This window comes from Borostomias antarcticus (genome assembly GCF_949987555.1).
Source record: "Borostomias antarcticus genome assembly, chromosome: 8".
In the NCBI taxonomy this organism is placed as follows: Eukaryota; Metazoa; Chordata; class Actinopteri; order Stomiiformes; family Stomiidae; genus Borostomias; species Borostomias antarcticus.
In genome coordinates this window covers 2,176,086-2,197,419 of record NC_140241.1, presented here as the reverse complement: position 1 = coordinate 2,197,419, position 21,334 = coordinate 2,176,086, and the positions used below count along the sequence as shown (strand labels likewise).

At 49.6% G+C, this 21,334-nt stretch overlaps 2 protein-coding genes across 6 annotated transcripts in view; one reads left to right on the top strand and one right to left on the bottom strand.

Moving 5' to 3' along the window:
• The first annotated feature begins 238 nt into the window (after positions 1–238).
• pmvk (phosphomevalonate kinase) lies at positions 239–3,475 on the top strand. Its single transcript, XM_084441929.1, has 5 exons — positions 239–357; positions 493–556; positions 802–954; positions 1,364–1,493; positions 2,433–3,475. Exons 1-5 carry the CDS (start codon positions 269–271, stop codon positions 2,573–2,575), a joined length of 579 nt encoding a protein of 192 aa, XP_084298055.1. The 5' UTR covers positions 239–268; the 3' UTR covers positions 2,576–3,475.
• Positions 3,476–3,850: 375 nt separating this feature from the next.
• LOC311312365 (uncharacterized protein) overlaps positions 3,851–21,334 on the bottom strand; it is a gene marked incomplete at both ends in the record, with an annotated part of 33,528 nt that continues 16,044 nt past the window's right edge. For 2 of the 5 annotated variants that reach the window (XM_084442294.1, XM_084442298.1), the window contains 6 exons: positions 3,851–6,027; positions 13,271–13,340; positions 14,037–14,099; positions 17,292–17,367; positions 19,009–19,079; positions 19,603–19,720. In XM_084442294.1, the coding sequence (XP_084298420.1) occupies positions 5,945–6,027; positions 13,271–13,340; positions 14,037–14,099; positions 17,292–17,367; positions 19,009–19,079; positions 19,603–19,720 (481 nt within the window). Of the gene's footprint in view, positions 6,028–11,762; positions 11,846–13,270; positions 13,341–14,036; positions 14,100–16,343; positions 16,420–17,291; positions 17,368–19,008; positions 19,080–19,602; positions 19,721–21,334 lie in introns of those variants that run through there. The other 3 variants (XM_084442296.1, XM_084442295.1, XM_084442297.1) reach the window with 3 other exon arrangements.

Here is a 21,334-nt window from a genome sequence, read left to right as displayed (position 1 = left end):
CTCAAACGATTTTGCAAATTCATCTTTACACTAGACCGCGGAGTTATGTATATCACATAAAGTCAAAATGTGATAATTTTTATCTAACTACATCTCGCGGATTCTATCGAATGACCATATTGCATTTTTACTTGACGTTTATAATCTAAGCATTACGGTATCTGAAACATCATGTCAGTCGGTGGTGCGATTCGAAGCTGTCAACATGAGAACGTGTTTTATGTGATTCAGAGTTATTGTGATTATAGTGATTATAGTGATTATAGTGATGGCTGCATCGGAACCTAAAATTATATTTTTATTCTGCGGGAAGCGCAAATCTGGGAAAGATTACGTGACGGATTTAATACTTGAAAGGTAGACAACTAACTCTCAAAAACGGTCACATGTCAATTTAGCTAGATAGCATCACGGTAGCCAACATCAATGAATGAAATGTTATGTATCTAGTTCTTTCAAAGCTCTCAACTCCTAACACTCCCTTTCTTCTAGACTAGGCCCTGATGTTTGCTGTATCTTGCGTCTCTCCGGTCCTCTCAAACAGCAATATGCACAGGTCAGTACATTTTGTGTTAACTATACCATGTTGGCACCTCTCACTGGCCCAGATAGCCACTCGCTGTAGTCTCATATTATATAATCATCCTTTTAAATGTGTTTATTTCATTCTTTGTATTGATTGATTGTTGCTAATTTGTATTGTTTTGTACTGTACATTTTGTACCTTGATTAATAAAGATTTATAAAAAATAAAAATCCTTTTAAATGTGTTGTTTCCTTCCCGGACTCTCCATGTTTCAGGAACATGGTCTGGACTTCGACGAGCTCCTGGGAGCAGGCCAGTACAAGGAGAACCACCGCTCTGATATGATCCAGTGGGGCGAGAGGCGAAGGAAAGAGGACCCGGGTGTCTTCTGTCGCCTGGCCATCACAGGAGCTCGACAGCCCGTCTGGGTGAGTGGAGAGGAGAGGAGAGTCCAAGTGGTCACAGACGGGAAAATAATTGCTTGCTTAGGTTCAAACAACCTGGATGGAATATTGACATTGTAATGAAGGCAATTCAGTCTTTGAGGGCTTCTCTGGTTGGGCCCCGTTCGAGTCCAACACCTCCAGTATATCCAGGTGCTTGTGAGATCTGGATTTATAAGATCTGGGCTTGAGCTAAATCAATCAATCAATCAAAGCTTTATTTGTATAACGCATTTCATACCCAGAGGCAACACAATGCGCTTTCCAGAGAACAAGGGAGGTGGGCATACGACCCACCCCTACATATTCCTAAAGCCCACAGAGCAGTCTTAAAGGACCGTAGTTGCTCCCCTGTACTACTTACCCACCAACCTCTACCCCCCCCCCCCCCCAGGTTGTGAGTGATGCCCGGCGCTTGTCGGACCTGCGGTGGTTCTGGAGGGAGTATCCCAGTCAGACGCGCTGTGTCCGGGTGGAGGCCTCAGAAGAGACCAGGCGGGAGAGAGGGTGGAGGTTCACAGCGGGTACGTAGCTACGGGGAGAATGGCACAGTGTGTGTGTTAAGTAACTGAGCGGCTCAGCTTGGCTCAGAGCGTAGAACGCACTTAACGGGCTGCTCGGTTACGCTCAGACTGATCTGCTCAGAGCGCAGGTGAGCACTTCTAAACTACGATCAGTCTGAGCAAACGCAAAAGAAGATGGATCCCAAAGGGATGCTGGTACAGCTCTCCAGTGCTGATGGCACACTAAAAGCCTCCATTTTAGTGACCTTAGAGGAAATGAGTCGCGTAGATGAAGGGATGTCACTTCCTCCTCCACCAAAACATTGAATAACGCACCTACTACTGCTTTTTGGATCGCCATGTTCAGTGAATGTTTTTGACATATGACGGTTGATCAGCGCTCAGAATGAGCAGAACGTTAAGTGTTTTTAAAATGCGCTCACAGTGAGCATTCTAAGCGTGAGGGCTCAGTTACTTAACGCACACAATGTCTCAGAGCTCTTCACGGACGGACCCCGGCCTACATCTCAGAACCGTTGCACCCCCACTCTCTGAGTCGGTCGCTGAGGTCATCCGACCAGGGTCTCCTGGCGGTGCCCTGGACCAGACCAAAAAACCCAGGGTGACAGAACCTTTGAGGCGGTGGCGCAAGAACGCTCTTCCCCAGGCCCTGAGAGAGCCATCCACTGAACTCATGTTCAAAAAACTTCTTAAGACATACATGTTCAGGCAAGCCTTCGGCCATCTATAACGCCTTGCTGCTCGCAATGTTGTTTTTTCTGTTCTGAGTCGTTTTAATTTTGTCTCGTGTTGTATTGCCATTTTAATTTATTACTGTAAAGCACTCTGTGCATCCGTGCTGTGAAGAGCGCTATAGAAATAAAGCTTACTTACTTACTTCCTTACTGAATGTCACCGACTGCCTGCAGTTACCCCCTGCTACCCTTCTGCTTCTTTCAGGGGTAGATGACGCCGAGTCCGAATGTGGTCTGGACCAGGGAGTGCAGTTTGATTGGATAATAAGAAATGAGAAAGACGCTCCATTGGAGGAGCAGCTCCAGGTGCTCCTCTCATTGGCTGGAGAGAAAACGAGGGGTGACTGAAGAGGACACGATTTAAAGACTGAATCAAAAGGATTAAGATCTTTGTGCTTAACTTTAGATTCATAATGGAGTTATCAAATAATATATTCCTGTAAAGATCTTGAAAGATTGATCATAGAATATTAAGTTGGAGAACATGTCTCAAGCTAGGGCCGTGTTTCGAATCGCATACTTCTTACGACCAGTGCATACTACAGCTGCCCCTAGAAAGTTCGTACTTTGCACACAGAATGCATCCTATTGGGACATACTACCCTGTCAGTACGTTGCGCCTTGAACTTTGACCATATTAAATGTTTTGAAATACTGGGCCCTGGGCTGCGTTCCGAATCGCATACTTCTACTTCTTACTACCAGTACCTACTACAGCTGCCCTTAGAAAGTACGTACTTTGCAAGCAGTAGGCATCCAATTGGTTCATCTTCCTTGTCATAACATTGTGCCTTGAAATTTGCCCACAACCGTCGCTGTCCATAACGCGACATTCGTCTACAGCTGTCACGACCATGGACTCGCACGTGTGACGCACATTTCCGCTGTGCACAGGATTGTGGGTCAGAATAGCCAGAAAAGCCTGCTGGCTTGCATACTGTAAAATACGACCGGATGTAGTGGGACATCCTGGTCTTTTTGCCATATTGCATGTGGCATACTATGTATTGGGACATACTACATCCTGTTTTGGCATACTATATAGTAGGGTAGTATGCGATTCGGAATGCAGCCCTGGTGATTTTATGAATGTATTTCCTGAGAGGGCTTAATCTGTGTGTGGAAGCAAGCCTGTCTGGATGAGTCTCGAGGTACGAGCACACATGCAGGTACTCTGTTTGGACAGCAGATGGCGTAGTTTATACTGCCCGAGTGTGTTGATTTTATAAATAACTGCATATTCAATGAGCCCACAGTGCCCATGGGTTTTATGTAATAGATCATTGCCTTTTATTGTGAGGAACTTCACTAAATGTTACAAGATAAACATTTAGAAGTAAGCTTATAGTCATACGGCCATCTTAATCATTTTCACTGTGTTAAAGTAGCCACAAGGAGTCTAATACTAATTCATGTATTTCAAAATAAAGGTAGAAGTGTGGTTTGCCTGTGTGGAAGGAAAATATGAAAATAAACAATCATACCAGTGAAAAGTTGCTATTTGAATGTTCTATACTATATTCACTAAAGCTCAATTACTTTATATCTCAATACCCTAGAAGAAAGAAGAAGAAAGGAAAACAGTAGTCTTGTTTTGGAATGTAAATATGAATCATGGTCCTTTATTAAAAAAAAAAAAAAATCCTGTCAATTTTTTGTCATGATTATTACAATGAAAACATCACTGGTAACAAATTGTTTACACCTTTAGCTTCTTGAATGAAAGGTTCCAGTTAAAACATTTAATGCGATACTTTTCATTTATTTATTCCTTTATTTCCTTTTATTATGTTTGCAGTTCACTTCATTTTCAGAAAAAAAAACAGTTGAATAATCTATACTTATAAGAGGGGTAGATGACTCCCTATTCAGATTCCCTTCTATTGGCCTCTATGCTTCCATTCTGGCAGTGGAATGCGTTCTGATTGGCTGATCACCCCCCTCGCAACCCTGTTCACATGGCATCTTATTGGAGGAAAATAATTGGCTTAAAAGTACTGACAAAGCAATGCAGCATGCCAGGACATCGATGTCAATCTAATCCTGACAACGGCCTGCAATTAAACACCTAAACGTTGACTGAAAAATAAACCGTTTAGTTTACAGTAAATTGTGATGGCTCCCTTTTCAGGGGAAATTGTCCTATGTGGGAAAAATATCCCAAATGTAATGAATCTCCCTTATAAGACAAAAAAACATGTCATGGTCTCCCCAGACAGTTCTTGTATATATGACCACAAATGTATTTCACTAAAGGTAAGGTTGATCACTCTGTATTGGCACGGCCACGTAGCAGTAAGAGAAGCAGTGCTTGTGTATTAATGTACCTGTGGAGCGAGTGGTTAGAGAGAGAGAGAGGGGGGGGGGGGGGGGTCTAGGAAGTGTGGGGCGAGCAGTGGTGGTGAGGCGGAGGCGGAGCTAGCGCTTCAGATCAACATGGTCGGTTACTGGTCCAAACGGACGTAAAAAGCAGAGATGAGTTACTGTAAGAGAGTTGCTTCGCTCACACCCTTTCCAAAGTGCCCCAGTGGACGCCGAACATCCCCGTTTCTAGGGCGGTTGCCAGGTTAGGAAAAGCCCCAGACTATTTGAGATGCTTAAGGCGAAACAGCTGACAGCCAAAGAAAGTTAGTGTGAGGGATCGCCTCACGACGCTTAAAACCGCACGCCGAATCTGGAATGTATCAAAATCAGGCCTGTGCTAAACACTTAAGACTGGGTAGTTGAGTAGATATCACCCGTACTGAGACAGGAAGAGTGCTAAGAAGAGCAAGACAACGAGACGGGTGGGGAGGAAACCCCTAGACTCTAGCAGGGGGGGGTTGAGGGAGCAGGTCACGTGGAAGGGGCCTTTTTGGCCGTATTGGGGGACCTGGAGACAGGGACTTTCGGCTAGGTGTGGACTGGAGAAAGTGCTACCTTCACCAAAAACAAGAAAGTCACCCCAGTTACCATTCCTTAACACTAGAAGTGCCAAGCATTTGAAACTTACCAGCATCGCTGTGGGTCAAATGCCCCCACAGTCTTTAGAATGGGAGGCTGTTACTGATACATAATGACCGCTAGATGGCGCTCGTGTGTGTGTGACACCAAATGCAGCTGTATAGCCTATCAGTATTATCAAATAGAAAGCATATCACTGATAACACTTGAAAAATAAGAACACATTGGTGCAGTATGATGTAGGCCTATTCGCCTATTGAGCAATTTATGGATGAATTCTATGTTTACTCAGGCCCGGTCGGATTTCTGGCTAAGCCGCTGGTGTAGGCTTGTGTTGCAGTTTTACCACGAGTTATTATTTTCGGTATTTGAGGAGAATAGCAAGTCAGGTAAAAAAGATGGCCGACCGGCTTTTAGCCAGAATTTGCGGGGAAAAAAAGACCAAACTACCTTTTCCTGGTGGGATTTCGAAGTTTCAAAAACACTGACATGTAAAACACACATATCTAGGAAAAGTCATGAAAGCAGGGCGCTGTAACTTGAACGGTTGCAGATAATTATTTTTTTATATAAATGCATGGGTCAAATGACCCACCTTTGGCAGTTCTAGTGTTAACACAGTCACCCAGCAGAGAGTGGGCGCCAGGGCTGGGGTCGGGGGAGACAGGGGGGGTTGAGGCGCCCAGCAGAGCGCCGTGGCCAGGGCTGGGGTCGGGGGCGTGGATGGTGTGCGGGAGGGAGGGCGGGGCCCAAGCCGGGGCCTCGGCGGGCTGTTCAGCAGCTGTTCAGCTCCTCCAGGGTCTGGTCCAGGGTGGTGTGGAGCTTCACGTTGGCCTCCTTGGCGGAAGCCAGGGCATCTGCAGATCGGCCACACAAACACAGATGGGGTTGAGGTCAGAGAAACTGGGATTATTAAGCATTTCGTAGGGTTTAGTTGATGCGTACAAAATTTAAAAAAAGTTGGAGCAGTACAAAATATAATTGTCCGGTTGTTCACTGGAGCCGAGGCCAGTGTTCAGCGGGACGTACATCGAACCGACAGTCTGACGGGAACGGTGAGTGTTCTAACTGTCAGGAGCCATTGGCTCGGGGGCGGAGCCGTGTTCTAACTGTCAGGAGCCATTGGCTCGGGGGCGGAGCCGTGTTCTAACGGTCAGGAGCCATTGGCTCGGGGGCGGAGCCGTGTTCTAACGGTCAGGAGCCGTTGGCTGGGTCAGGGGGTTCCTGTTGCTCAGCTCTTGGCATCGCAGGGCTTGGTAATAAGAGAGGGGGTCACTTAGTTTTATGTGTGTCCAAAAGTTAATTGCTCTTTTTTGAATTTGTATTATTAATGGGTATTTGCCTAATTCTGCCCTGCATGCATTGTTTGTAGCTTTCCTCTGGACATGTAGGAGAATTTTACAGAATAACTGATTTATTCACAAATAGGTACTATAGGGCCAACAACCGGGTGCAGGCGGACAATAATTACTATTACTCCATACTATTACTCTAATATATACTCAATATTACGCCACAGTGGAAAATTATGAAGCAATAAGACACGAGAGGGAGTGCTTTAGGCTGTGTTTATGCAACGAAATATGCACATAGAAAACTGAACATTTGGATTAAGGTGGTCTATGGTATAGTTTTTGGAGAGTCAATTATGTTTTAGTTGAGGTCTAAGTCTTTGTGGGCAAAAGGGCAGAAACACATCTTGTCCCGGGCATGAGGAACGAGGAAACCCCTCCTCCGGATGGGGGGTAAGGGAATCCGTTACGCTAGCTAACGAAGCTACACACCGAATGTCCTTATGGGACTTCCAGAATATGAAAACATGTTCATTGGAATGACATGAAAGCCACAAACAGGACAACACCAACATTTATCATAAATCATTTTGTATGAAAAGTGACCAGACCAGAGCACGTTGGGTTTGGGAGTGCGCTATTGCTGGCATAGACAGCAGAGGGCAGTTCTAACATAATGCAAATTATTTTTAGGCTGGACATGAAGTGTTTATGTAGATTTACAATGACATCAGAACAAGCCGAACCAATGAGACGGTGGTTTATTCACAAGTAGGTTACAGCAGATACAGGAAGCAGCCTTCGGCCCATTTCATCATCCCTAAACCGGATGAAGCTAGTGCCAACGTTAGCTTACGGTTGGACCCATATGACCTTCTCCATTCTTGGTGTGTAAACCCGACTTCTCTTCTTGTCACGCGTTAGCATTCTTTGTTGATTTGTTTACCTACTATCCAGCCTTCACTGTTGATTTGTTTACCTACTATCCAGCCTTCACTGTTGATTTGTTTACCTACTATCCAGCCTTCACTGTTGATTTGTTTACCTACTATCCAGCCTTCACTGTTGATTTGTTTACCTACTATCCAGCCTTCACTGTTGATTTGTTTACCTACTATCCAGCCTTCACTGTTGATTTGTTTACCTACTATCCAGCCTTCACTGTTGATTTGTTTACCTACTATCCAGCGCAATTCCGGTTTCCGTTCTAAATGACAACGCGCTCACTGGCGCCACCCTCTGGGCTTGGATGTCATTTATTCTCACGCAAACGAGGAGGACGACAAAGAGAAGGAGGAAGTAGTGGAGCGTGTTTGCAGTGTGATGAATGATGAGGTTCAGTATTACCAGGGAGCTCTATTTTTAACGACAGGACGTGACCTTGGAAGCGACCCGGAGGGAACCGACCCGGAGGGAGCCGCGCGTCCTTGGGCTCATTATCTGTGGAACACGGAAGGGGGGTTGGTGGAACCAGGTGGTCTACTGTTCCTAATGTCTTATTTGTGGTGTTGTACATGGCTGGACACTTGGAAGTGGCTGGACACTTGCCACATCCAATGTTCCTCATTTCTTATTTGTGGTTTTGTTATGGAATTTTAAAATCTTCTTTGCGACGTGATGAGTCATATTAGGCATATTCCGTGTACTGTGTATCCATACATTAAAATGGCATACAAGGTAATAATGGAACAACCAAACAGTGAAAATATAGGCATATTCTCAATACCCATTTAATAACACAGCAGACCTGTCAAGCCATATATATATATATTTATTATAATTTTTTTCCTTTATTTTTTTTTTTTTTTTTTTTTTTTTTTCATGACCAATGGTGGAAAATCAAGGAAAAGCTGAAGAATTGAAAAGCTCAATTTCATCCTCCTCACTCGATGGAGCAATATTTAAATGTTTCAAATCTTACGAGTGCTCACTCATTCCAAATGGAATTGAGCGATCTAGACCTGGTGAACTCGCTCGTTCGCCCGACTCCTGCTGCTCTCTGGTCCACTTGTGCAGGTTGTCGAGGTGTTGAAATTGCCATGATGATCTTTAACTTTCTGTCCTTCTTGCGAGGTCATTTTGTGACGTGATTCAGTTACAGTATGCTCCAGAACCATTGAGACCAGATCCATTTTTTTTAAACGTGGTGTCACGTTGGAACCAAAGTATCCATTTTCCCAACATCCCATTAACGGATGCTTATCACCTCATCATTACACTGATATGACGACTACTCTAGCATCAGTAGTATCGCTTAAAACTATTCATAGCTCACATGACGAAGCTTTACCCAAATTCTTTTTTGCTTTGCTTTCAAGGTGAAATTTTAATCTGTATGAAAAGCCAAACGCCCAACAATTCCATAAACTAGAAAGACATAATGAAGTAATAGCTAGAATTAAAATACTTAAAATCATTTGAAATATTGCACATATGTCTTAGCAATGTTCTTTTGGACTATTTTAACGTTAGCATGTTTGCCATATTCAGTGAATTGATCATGTAATAAAGTGTTTGAGCTGTAGTTTTGGGCTGACATTGTAGAGTGTGAACATATGCATCTCTTGTTGAACTTCAGTCTCTGAACATTAACATGCCGGGTAAGGTCTCCCAACAAAAGTGTACTTTCACAATTCATTTTTGAAAGGCAGTTTCTGTGAAGAACCGTAGTAGAATGGAGCATTTTGTCTTCATGGTCTGTGACCCGCATTGACTGACGATGAGCGATGTTGGCTAGATCAGCCCGGCGCTGGCGATGCCGGGGAAGCAGATTCATGCCAAAATGCAGAGTTGAAGTGAACGACAACAACCCAGACAGTGTGGACAGCCAACAACATGGGTGAACTCAGACAGTGAACTCAGAGAGCAGACAACAGACAGAACTTTTCTTCCCCTCCCTTCATTAGATACAGAGAAACAGTCACAAATACAGAGTGTGCAAGTTTGTGTGCGAGAGAGAGAGTGAGAGGGAGAGAGGAAGGGAGAGAGGGGAGAGAGAGGGAGAGAGGAAGGGAGAGAGCGGGAGAGAGGGGGAGAGAGGAAGGGAGAGAGAGGGAGAGAGAGGGAGAGAGGGGGAGAGAGGAAGGGAGAGAGAGAGAGAGAGAGAGGGAGAGAGAGAGAGAGAGAGAGGAAGGGAGAGAGGGGGAGAGAGAGAGGGGAGAGAGAGGGAGAGAGAGAGAGGGAGAGAGAGAGAGGGGGAGAGAGAGAGGGGGAGAGAGGAAGGGAGAGAGAGAGAGAGAGAGGGAGAGAGAGGGAGAGAGAGAGAGAGAGGAAGGGAGAGAGGGGGAGAGAGAGAGGGAGAGAGGGAGAGAGAGAGAAGGGGAGAGAGGGAGAGGGAGAGAGGGAGAGAGAGGGAGAGAGAGAGGGAGAGAGAGAGGAAGGGAGAGAGAGGAAGGGAGAGAGGGAGAGAGAGGGAGAGAGAGAGAGAGAGAGGAAGGGAGAGAGAGGGGAGAGAGAGAGGAGAGAGAGAGGGAGAGAGAGGGGGAGAGAGAGGGAGAGAGAGGGGGAGAGAGAGGGAGAGAGAGGGAGAGAGAGGGGAGAGAGTGGGAGAGAGAGGGAGAGAGAGGGGAGAGAGTGGGGAGAGAGGGGGGGGAGAGGGGGAGAGAGGGGGGGAGAGGGGGGGAGAGGGGGGGAGAGGACTGCAGCATAGACAAGAAAGGAGTCCAAATAGGAGACAAAAAAAGACAGTAACCCAGAGAGCCAGCCAGCGTTCTGGACACAACTGTGCCACAGACAAAGAGAGAGAGAGAGAGAGAGAGAGAGAGAGAGAGAGAGAGAGAGAGAGAGAACAGAGTCTAGAGAGTAAAGGAAGAGACGGGCACCGGTGACAAAGAGGAAGGCACGGACTCTCTCTTTCTCTAGACGCTGATCAGGAATGAGTCACATAGGGAGGAGACAGGAGGGGAGGAGACAGGAGAGGAGGAGAAGAGGAGACAGGAGGGGAGGAGACAGGAGGGGAGGAGACAGGAGAGGAGGAGACAGGAGAAGAGGAGACAGGAGAAGAGGAGACAGGAGAAGAGGAGGAGACAGGAGAGGAGGAGAAGAGGAGACAGGAGGGGAGGAGACAGGAGAGGAGGAGACAGGAGAGGAGGAGACAGGAGAAGAGGAGACAGGAGAGGAGGAGACAGGAGAGGAGGAGACAGGAGAGGAGGAGACAGGAGAAGAGGAGACAGGAGAAGAGGAGACAGGAGAAGAGGAGACAGGAGAAGAGGAGACAGGAGAAGAGGAGACAGGAGAGGAGGAGACAGGAGAAGAGGAGACAGGAGAAGAGGAGACAGGAGAGGAGGAAGGGAACACAGCAGCTGCGGTAGATTGGGCAGACCGAGGCGTAAACGGTCGAGCCCACGGCGGCGTTCAGAGAGCATTGGGCTAACGAGTCCCGTTTATCTGAAATACAGAGTGGAAGAGCAGCCATTTTAGCATTGAGGGTCACATGACCACGTGACACCAACACGCCATAGTTGTTATCATGGGTGTCAAGAGGAACAGACTCACTGCACGTCTGGGGATGCAGAAAACACACGAGGTCCATGCATGTCTGGGTTTAACACTCGTCTGTGTGAACGCATGCAACGCCAGGACACATCCATGCAGGGTCTGGGTTTAGATTGTCGTCTATGTGAATGGAAACGCTGAGGTAACTCAAGTCCATACTGATGAAAACAGTCCTCAACTACGCTACATTTATTATTTATTTACATTTATTTAACTATTGTTAAATACCGCAGAATTAACCACAGCAAGTGATAATGAAGAACGAAGAACACAGTCGAACGTGTGGAACTGATGAGTGTCTAAATAACAGCTGGGTGGTGGATAGTCAACGTGATGATGTCAGCGAGTGTGTGTGTGTGTGTGTGTCGCTGCAGCACTCACACCAAGACAAGACTACCACTGTTTGTGCCTTGCGTTGTGCTGTTGCCTAGGTTACAGCCCACATCAGCTACAATGCAGAAGTGAGGAGGAGGAAGCTGAGTGTGTGTGTGTGCGTGCGAGTGTGTGTATGCGCGCGTGTGCATTATTCTGCAGATTTGCGTGTGCATACATGTTTATGACTATGCCACTACTATGCGCGAGTATGAGAATGTGTTGAGTCCGGCGTGTGTGTGTGTGTGAGCGGGTGCCATCATCACGCCAGTCAGTTCGTTATCTCAACGTCGTATCGTGAGGCTGGCCGAGCCCAACCCCGCTGTTCAAACCTCCGTCCTACACAAAGACTCAACACCGTGTTAACACGCCATGACACACACACACGCCAAACCCACTGCACGGTCACACAGCAAACGCCTAGCGAGGGGTATTTACATGGAGGTCATGTCATTGAGGGCATGGTCCAGCTCCTCGCTAATGGCCTTGTACTTCAATTTCTGGGCATAGAGCTCATCTGTGGGGGGGCAGAGAGGTGAGGAGGGAAGGACACAAGGTGTGAAGGAGACAGGAGGGAAGGACACGTTGAGGTGAGGAGGGAAGGACACATTGAGGTGAGGGGGGAAGGAGACAGGTGAGGAGGGAAGGACACGGAGGTGAGGGGGGAAGGACACGTTGAGGTGAGGAGGGAAGGACACGTTGAGGTGAGGAGGGAAGGACACGGAGGTGAGGGGGGAAGGACACGTTGAGGTGAGGAGGGAAGGACACGTTGAGGTGAGGAGGGAAGGACACGTTGAGGTGAGGAGGGAAGGACACGTTGAGGTGAGGAGGGAAGGACACGTTGAGGTGAGGAGGGAAGGACACGTTGAGGTGAGGGGGGAAGGAGACAGAGGTGAGGGGGGAAGGACACGTTGAGGTGAGGAGGGAAGGACACGTTGAGGTGAGGAGGGAAGGACACGTTGAGGTGAGGAGGGAAGGACACGTTGAGGTGAGGAGGGAAGGACACGTTGAGGTGAGGAGGGAAGGACACGTTGAGGTGAGGAGGGAAGGACACGTTGAGGTGAGGAGGGAAGGACACGTTGAGGTGAGGAGGGAAGGACACGTTGAGGTGAGGAGGGAAGGACACGTTGAGGTGAGGAGGGAAGGACACGTTGAGGTGAGGAGGGAAGGACACGTTGAGTACGCCAGGAATGGAGACAGAGAGGGGGAGAAGAAAGCGTGAAGCTTGAAAACAGCTGATGATTTAAGGTGTCACATATAGGCATGAGAGAGAGAGAGAGAGAGAGAGAGAGAGCGCCAGAGAGAGAGAGCGCCAGAGAGAGAGAGCGCCAGAGAGAGAGAGAGCCAGAGAGAGAGAGAGAGAGCGCCAGAGAGAGAGAGAGAGAGCGCCAGAGAGAGAGAGAGCCAGAGAGAGAGAGAGCGCCAGAGAGAGAGAGAGCGCCAGAGAGAGAGAGCGCCAGAGAGAGAGAGCGTCAGAGAGAGAGAGAGAGAGAGAGAGAGAGAGAGAGAGCGCCAGAGAGAGAGAGCGCCAGAGAGAGAGAGCGCCAGAGAGAGAGAGCGCCAGAGAGAGAGCGCCAGAGAGAGAGCGCCAGAGAGAGAGCGCCAGAGAGAGCGCCAGAGAGAGAGAGCGCCAGAGAGAGAGCGCCAGAGAGAGAGAGCGCCAGAGAGAGAGAGAGCCAGAGAGAGAGAGAGAGAGAGAGAGAGAGAGAGAGAGAGAGAGAGAGCGCCAGAGAGAGAGAGAGCCAGAGAGAGAGAGAGCGCCAGAGAGAGAGAGAGCGCCAGAGAGAGAGAGCGCCAGAGAGAGAGAGCGCCAGAGAGAGAGAGCGCCAGAGAGAGAGAGCGCCAGAGAGAGAGAGCGCCAGAGAGAGAGAGCGCCAGAGAGAGAGAGAGAGAGAGAGAGAGAGAGAGAGAGCCAGAGAGAGAGCGCCAGAGAGAGACTCACCTTCCAGGTCGTCGATGGTCTTCTCCAGTTTGGCCACTGACCTCTCGGCAAACTCAGCGCGGGTCTCAGCCTACGAGCACAAACACAGAACGCCACGCTAGTCACAAACAAGAACGCCACGCTAGTCACAAACAAGCACAGAACGCCACGCTAGTCACAAACAAGAACGCCACGCTAGTCACAAACAAGCACAGAACGCCACGCTAGTCACAAACAAGAACGCCACGCTAGTCACAAACAAGAACGCCACGCTAGTCACAAACAAGAACGCCACGCTAGTCACAAACAAGCACAGAACGCCACGCTAGTCACAAACAAGCACAGAACGCCACGCTAGTCACAAACAAGCACAGAACGCCACGCTAGTCACAAACAAGCACAGAACGCCACGCTAGTCACAAACAAGCACAGAACGCCACGCTAGTCCAGACCTCAAACACGCATCCATACATCAACGACCAGGGCTGAGTTTCTCAGAGGCATCGTAGCGCTATGATGAACGCCATAGCTTACGATGAACGTAGCGCTACGATGCCTCTGGGAAACTCAGCCCAGGACTGGTAACAGGGCCTTTCACATTATCAACAAAGCAGGTCAGAGTTCAGCTTGGTTTAACTTTGCCCTCGCCATGCGCACTCCGCTGGAGGTGTTTCACATGCTTCGCTACGGCGCCTTCCGTAGATAAGCCCCGCCCACCTCAGCGTGTGGATAACAACGGCCGGATTCGGCGCTAGAGTCGTCAGTCGCGGCCGAGAGGGAATCTCACCTCCTTGAGTTTGTCGGTCAGGATCTTGATCTCCTCCTCGTACTTGTCCTCTTTCTGGGAGTACTGTGGGGGGAGAGAGGGATGAGAGAGAGAGAGAGAGAGAGAGAGAGAGATACGGGCCTATCAGAGAACCGGGCGTTCGGTACACAAGGTAGTCATGGTGCTTATTAGAGACCACTGTTAGGAGAGACATCGCTAGGGGAGAGACCGTTCTCTGACATGGAAACCTCTTGGCATGGGGGCCTCCTCTCTAGCCTGAAGCAACACTTCTAACTCGTCACAACGAACGTAAAGAGACTGAAACTCAAAACGCTACGAGACCTCGTCTTACAGGGGTGAAGGAACTTGGCCTCAACGACTTCTCCATTTCTGTTCACTTGAAAGCGCATGTGAAACCCTTTCCCCATCGGTCTGTGAACCATGTGAGGGATGGAGACGAGGGAGACGAGGGAGGGACGAGGGAGGGATGGAGACGCATCTGCCGGCGTAACGAGGAACAGACGCTGCCCCGCCGAGGACCCCCCTAGGGGGGCGCGGGGGCCGCTCTCCTGCCATGCATACTTGGGATTCCTAAAGCCTCTTTTTGGGGGGGAAATCCAGCACAAGGGCCTCAGACAGAGGACTTTTAATTTGTCGGAAATCTGGCTGCGACTCCACCCGTTCCTACAGCTCGGTTCTAACTGTGCTGGGTGTGTACCCCCCCCCCCCCCCTCCTCCACCCCCAGGGGGGTCAATAAAGTATTGACCCCCCCAAAAAAACAAGAGCTAGACAAGCTGGGAAAAGGTGTTTTCAGAAAACGACAGAACGTCGAATGAAACGACGCGGCGATCTCAAAAAGTGCGCCGTTCTATTTCGCAGCGTTAAACACAGCTGGTCTGTGCCGGGCGGCGGCGGTCAACGGACAAACGAGAAAAACGAGATTCTTGCGCCGGATGACATCACCCGCAGGCAGCGGTTTGGCGGCGGGAACGAGGGAGCTGGCTGAAAAGGCCTCTTTCTCCCGGCTACAAAGCTCTGGTGTTGCAGGGAGCCGTCGGGGGAGATGTGGGCTCGCATTCCTGCAGCTGCACACTCGGAGCGCGGCCAACTATCCAGAAGAGAATTCCAGCGCGGCAGATGACCACAGAGCAGACGAGGCAGCCCTCCATTCGCCACAAACGCCTCAGAAACGAGGCCCCGGGGCCAATTTCTAACCCCGGCCTCAGAACCGAGCTCTGGGCCCGTTCAGAACCGCAGATGAGTGGATATTCAGGGTCGAGGATAAGAGACGCTGTTGTAGTTCCACATCCCCGTAGCAACGAGGGGCTTTTGTTCAACGGTGCCGTTTCTGCCCCCGTCGCACTTTGACCGGCACAACGGGAGCTACATGTAACATCTGTGTCTCAACACACACCGCGGTATCCTGCCTGTCATTGTGTGCTCATCCTGTCAACTTCCTCTCCTCGCTTCAAATAATTAACCCCTTCTTTACACACCGTCACCCCCCCCAGGTGAAATAACCTCCAATCGCTTTTATCTTCAGCTACTTCGAATTCCATTTCACTGGGATTGTCCAGCCGTCTGATTGGTTGGTTCTACCTAGGCCTCGTCCAATCAAAGCAGGGGCACGTGAAGAGTTGCATAAAAAAACTAAACAGGTTCTAGGGGTATGTCTGGAACAGAACACTCATTCCAGAGCCTGTGTGAGGTGGTGGGGGGGGGGGGGCATGTTTGACATCCTTATAAGGCAGTCAACAGGTGTATGGAGCAGAAACGGTGTTCAGCTCATACCAGAGCACACGGCTCAGTCACGACAGCTTCACACCAGCCAAGTTCCAGTGAGATACGCTCTTTTCAGCCGGTTGGGATGAGAAACCCACTGACCTCAGCTTGAATGTCTCTTTTAGTCTATTTATTAGTTGTTGGTAAAGAAACGAACCAGTAAAACAGAAGCATAAAACTCATTCTATCAGAAAATAATCACATGCTTTACAAGAAAACATCCTTGTGCGGTTATTGCATAAAATCACTTTTTCAATGTCAGAATAATGACACTGCCAGACCTCAAATTCACTCAGTGTTAAAAAAGAAAGATCACATCACATCACATGCACATCACATGCACATCAATGCTCCTTTTACACCTCCAAGACCCTCCACTCCAGCACGTTCAGTAAATCACTGTATGGGTTAGGGGCCACTGAGGGGCCTCTGAACGTCTCGCCATGACTGGCCTGGATGAGCCTTATCCCGGTTCCCAAGGCATGCTGGGTCCCTCCCCCCCCCCCCCCCTCTCCCTCCCCTCCCCCCCCCCCCACCCCTCCTACCTTCTCGGCCTGCGCCTCCAGGGACTTTAAGTTATTGGTGACATTTTTCAGCTCTTCCTCCAACTCCGCACATTTGCTGCAGTATTTTTTTTGTTTTTGTTTTTTGGGGGCAGTTCGTTTGAGGGGGGGTGTGGGGGGGGGTGTTTTGAGCAGTGGGGGAGGGGGGGGACAGAGAGAGAGGGAAGGAGGGAGGGAGGGAAGTGAGAAAAATGTGTGTGTTTGGGGGGGGGGTCAGAGGTCAAGGGACAGACAGAGAGGGGGGGGGGTGAGGAAGACAAGTGACAATGCGCAGGGGAACAGGGGGGTGGGAGGAGAGGGGGGGGGGGGGGTAGAGACAAAACAGACGGAGAGATTTACAACGAGAACAAACAGGATAGAAAGGCATGAACTTTAACCTCGTGTTGATTCAACTTTAACCTTTAACGCTGACGGCATGAGACCTCGGCCGGTCTCCGGCAAACCGGCGTCTTAAAAAAACCAGTTGAATCAAACACATGCGTCTGGGATCAAACCCCCCTGGCGGGTTCGGAGAGTCGAGCACCGAGACTCGATCATGGCGGTTAAATTCATGCAGGTCAGTTTATGCAGCGTGTTCCAGAGAGAGAGGAGGAGAGGAGGAGGGGTGAGGAGGAGGAGGAGGAGAGGAGGAGGGGGGAGGAGGAGGAGAGGAGAGGAGGAGGGGTGAGGAGTTGGGCGGGGGCGGGGGGCACACGGCGAGGGCAGCTTCGGCTACGCCGCTACGACGACCATGCAGGCGGAGGATGAGCGCGTGCTACTCTGCTGGTCAGCGAGGGGCGGAGGGCTGAAGATCCCCACGAACCCCCCCCGGAGACCTCTACACCGGGGACCCGAGTGGGCCGAGCCCCTGGAGGGAAACCCCTCGTCGAGGGGGCGCTTCTGCATCCTGGGGGGGTGAGTGGGAGCGAGAGGGGAGGGGGGGGGCAGTACCTTGTCCTCAGAGGCCTGCAGGCTCTTCAGGGATTGGTCGAAACCCCTCAGCTGCTCCTCCAACCTCCGGACTTTGCTGTTAGTGAGGGGGGGGGGGGGGGGGTCACATGACAAGCGCGTGCAGAGAGAGAGAGAGAGAGAGAGAGAGAGAGAGAGAGAAAGTAAAAGGGAGAAGGGGAGAGAGAGAGAGAGAGAGAAGGGGAGAAAGGAAGAGAGAGATCGAGATTGAAAGAGGGAGAAGGAGAGAGAGAGAAAGGAGAGAGAGAGAGAGAGAGAGAGAGAGAAAGGGAGAAGGAGAGAAGGGGCGAGAGAGAGAGAGGTCGAGATCGAAAGAGGGAGGAGAGAAAGAGAGAGAGAGAGAGAGAGAGAGAGGGAGAGAGAGAGAGGGGAGGTATGGGGCAAGAATGATATGTCGGTAGGACACATGCAGACAACAACAGCCATATAGTACACATGGAGACAGAGAGAGAGGGACAGGTTGGATCTGTTAAAGCATTCCCACTTTTACGCTGATGGACTCGCGGGCCTCGATCAGCCCAACAGAACCGTGGCATCGTGACACATCACTCATAGACCATTAGAATAGGATTTGGGTGCTATTATGTCAAAGATCGATCAATTATTTTTAGCACCAGGGGCTTGGTCCTTGACCGAAACGTTGTTATAACATTCTTCACCACCAGACGTTATGAAAAAGATTGTGTCTTCTTTACATCCCGTGCCGATTCATTCATCGAGAGCGTCTATAAATATGACGGAAAGAACCAAATCTGCAGGATATTCTCATAAAAGTGGGCATGCGACTACTAAATGATGTGAGGAAAGCGGTAGTGATGTGTGAGCAGTTGCGTCATGCAGACAGGCAAAGCCCAAGCCGGCCTAGAGGGAGGTCCTTCATGGGCGTGGGGTCACTGTGTGGACAGTGTTACAGCCATGCAAAGACGAGGCACATACACCTAAGGTGCTTCCAGACCTGTGATATAGAACCTGTGATATAGAACCTGTGATACAGAAACTGTGATATAGAAGGTGTGACATAGGTGTGATATAGAACCTGGGATATAGAACCTGTGATAGAACATGTGATATAGAACTTGTGATATAGAACCTGTGACATAGAACCTGTGATATAGAACCTGTGATATAGAACCTGTGATATAGAACCTGTGACATAGAACCTGTGATACAGAACCTGTGATAGAACATGTGATATAGAACTTGTGATATAGAACATGTGATACAGAACCTGTGATACAGAACCTGTGATATAGAACCTGTGATACAGAACCTGTGATACAGAACCTGTGATACAGAACCCATGTGTGTCTATTCTTCATCTCAGGTGGTACTCTGCTGATATTGTGAGCGAGTGTGTGTGTGTGTGTAGTGTCTACAGTGTGTGTGCATGTGTCTACGGTGATTGTGTGTGTGGAGTGAGTGTGTGGAGTGTGTGTCTACAGTGAGTGTGTGTGTGGAGTGTGTCTACAGTGAGTGTGTGAGGAGTGTGTCTACAGAGTGTGTGCATGCGTCTACAGTGAGTGTGTGTGGAGTGAGTGTGTGTGTGGAGTGAGTGTGTGGAGTGAGTGTGTGGAGTGTGTGTGTGTGTCTACAGTGAGTGTGTGTGTGTGGAGTGTGTGTGTTGTGTGTGGAGTGTGTGTCTACAGTGAGTGTGTGTGTGGAGTGTGTGTGTGTGTGTGTGTGTGTGAAAGCGACTCACGCCTCAGCTAGCTCCGCCCTCTCCTCCGTGCGCTCCAGGTCACCCTCGATGATCACCAGCTTACGAGCCACCTGGACACAGAGGGACAGCCAGGCGTGAGGAGGACAGACAGGCGTGAGGAGGACAGACAGGCGTGAGGAGGACAGACAGGCGTGAGGAGGACAGACAGGCGTGAGGGGGACAGACAGGCGTGAGGAGGACGGACAGGCGTGAGGGGGACAGACCGCTGAAGGGGTGTGTGTATTTGTGTGTGTGTGAGGGGGGGGGGGGGTGTTTGTGTGTGTGGGTAGGGGAAGGTGTGTGTGGGGGTATGGGAAGGTGTGTGTGTGTGTAGGGGAAGGTGTGTGTAGGGGGGGGTGTGTGTGTGTGTAGGGGAAGGTGTGTGTAGGGGGAGGTGTGTGTGTGGGTAGGGGAAGGTGTGTGTAGGGGGAGGTGTGTGTGTGGGTAGGGGAAGGTGTGTGTGTGTGTGTGTAGGGGAAGGTGTGTGTAGGGGAAGGTGTGTGTGTGTGTAGGGGAAGGTGTGTGTGTGTGTGGGGGTGTGTGTGTGTGTGTGTGGGGGTGTGTGTGTGTGTGTGTGTGTGTTTAGGAGCTCACCTCCTCGTACTTCCTGTCGGCCTCCTCAGCGATGTGCTTGGCCTCCTTCAGCTGAATCTCCTGCATCTCCATCTTCTCCTCGTCCTTCAGGGCTCGGTTCTCTATCACCTTCATCCCCCTGAGAGAGAGAACCAGACCGAGGGAGAGAGAGAGAGAGAGAGAGAGAGAGAGAGATAGAGAGAGAAAGGGAGAGAGAGAGGGAGAGGGAGAGAGAGAGAAAGAGAGACATAGAGAGAGAAAGGGAGAGAGAGAGGGAGAGGGAGAGAGAGGGAAAGAGAGGGAGAGAAAGGGAGAGACAGAGGGGGGATGGAGAGGTAACAGAGAGAGGACGTCCGTCACAAACAGGGTTGCGACCCCATTAACAAACATTCCAAAAATTCCCAACGGGAACTAATGGGAATTAACGGGAATAAACTGGACATTTATGGGATCCATTAACAGGAATTAATTCAGTTTCCCAGTTTATTTCCATCAATTCCCATGGGAGGTTTGTGAATACCCAAGTCCAAAAACCTCTCCTCTCCAATCTAACCCATCCAGGCGGATCAACCCTGACTCAGCTATTCAAGCGATATCAGACCTTCATTATGCAACATGACACCGTGCCGAAGCAGTGTGTCACGCAGAGTGTCGGGGACATTCCCGGAGTGCCTGCTTCAAAGGTGTGTCTCTCTAGAGAGCGCGGTGGCCTCTCCTGCCTTAGAGAACGTGTGTGTGATGGCTGGGGAAGTCCCAGCCCTGAGGCAGGGGGGGGCGGCTCCGTGCTGTTGATATCTGACCCCTGATGTGGTCAGGAGACTAACGCAGCCCAGACCTGGGAGGGGGGGGGCAGATAGGGAGGTCAGAGGGCACTAGGGGAGGAGGGGGGGGTATATACACGTTACACATGTTCACTAGGGGCCCCAGCTTGAATATCCACCCCAAAGAATCACCCCTCCGCTCTCTCCCTCTCTCTAATTCAACCACTCTGACTCCAACAGCAACAACATGCTCCTAGCTCTGCTGGTCCTGCAACATGCTCCTAGCTCTGCTGGTCCAGCAACATGCTCCTAGCTCTGCTGGTCCAGCAACATGCTCCTAGCTCTGCTGGTCCTGCAACATGCTCCTAGCTCTGCTGGTCCTGCAACATGCTCCTAGCTCTGCTGGTCCAGCAACATGCTCCTAGCTCTGCTGGTCCAGCAACATGCTCCTAGCTCTGCTGGTCCTGCAACATGCTCCTAGCTCTGCTGGTCCTGCAACATGCTCCTAGCTCTGCTGGTCCAGCAACATGCTCCTAGCTCTGCTGGTCCTGCATCTTCTTTAAGGAGTAGTAAAGGGAAAATGCATGTTTAGCCCTGTTTTAAGGTTACTTATGATCATATACAATGGTTCAGATCAAAACACTTTTGCTCTACCACCGTTTTGGTCATACAATGGATGTGGGTGGGCATCTTGGAAAATCTTTCAAAAACATGTTAAACTCAATTTGGTCATACAGCTTCTTGTCTTTGAAATCGAGAGTTTAACATGTTTTTGAAAGATTTTTCAAGGTGCCCACCCACATCCATTGTATGACCAAAACGGTGGTAGAGCAATTAGCAGACTTTCTCAAAAGTGCTAGTTTTGTCAACGTTTTGATCTGAATCATTGTATATGATCATAAGTAACCTTAAAACAGGGCTAAACATGCAGTTTCCCTTTACTACTCCTTTAAGTGCGAAACCCTCACAGGAAGTCCCCTCGTGGTGGAACA

What these genes read in the sequence shown, in the direction of transcription:
- pmvk (XM_084441929.1), top strand. Translation starts at nt 269, where the DNA reads ATGGCTGCATCGGAACCTAAAATTATATTTTTATTCTGCGGGAAGCGC. An exon ending in ACGGATTTAATACTTGAAAG is followed by an intron (nt 358 to 492) that starts GTAGACAACTAA and finishes CCTTTCTTCTAG; the next exon opens with ACTAGGCCCTGATGTTTGCT. An exon ending in GAGCTCGACAGCCCGTCTGG is followed by an intron (nt 955 to 1,363) that starts GTGAGTGGAGAG and finishes CCCCCCCCCCAG; the next exon opens with GTTGTGAGTGATGCCCGGCG.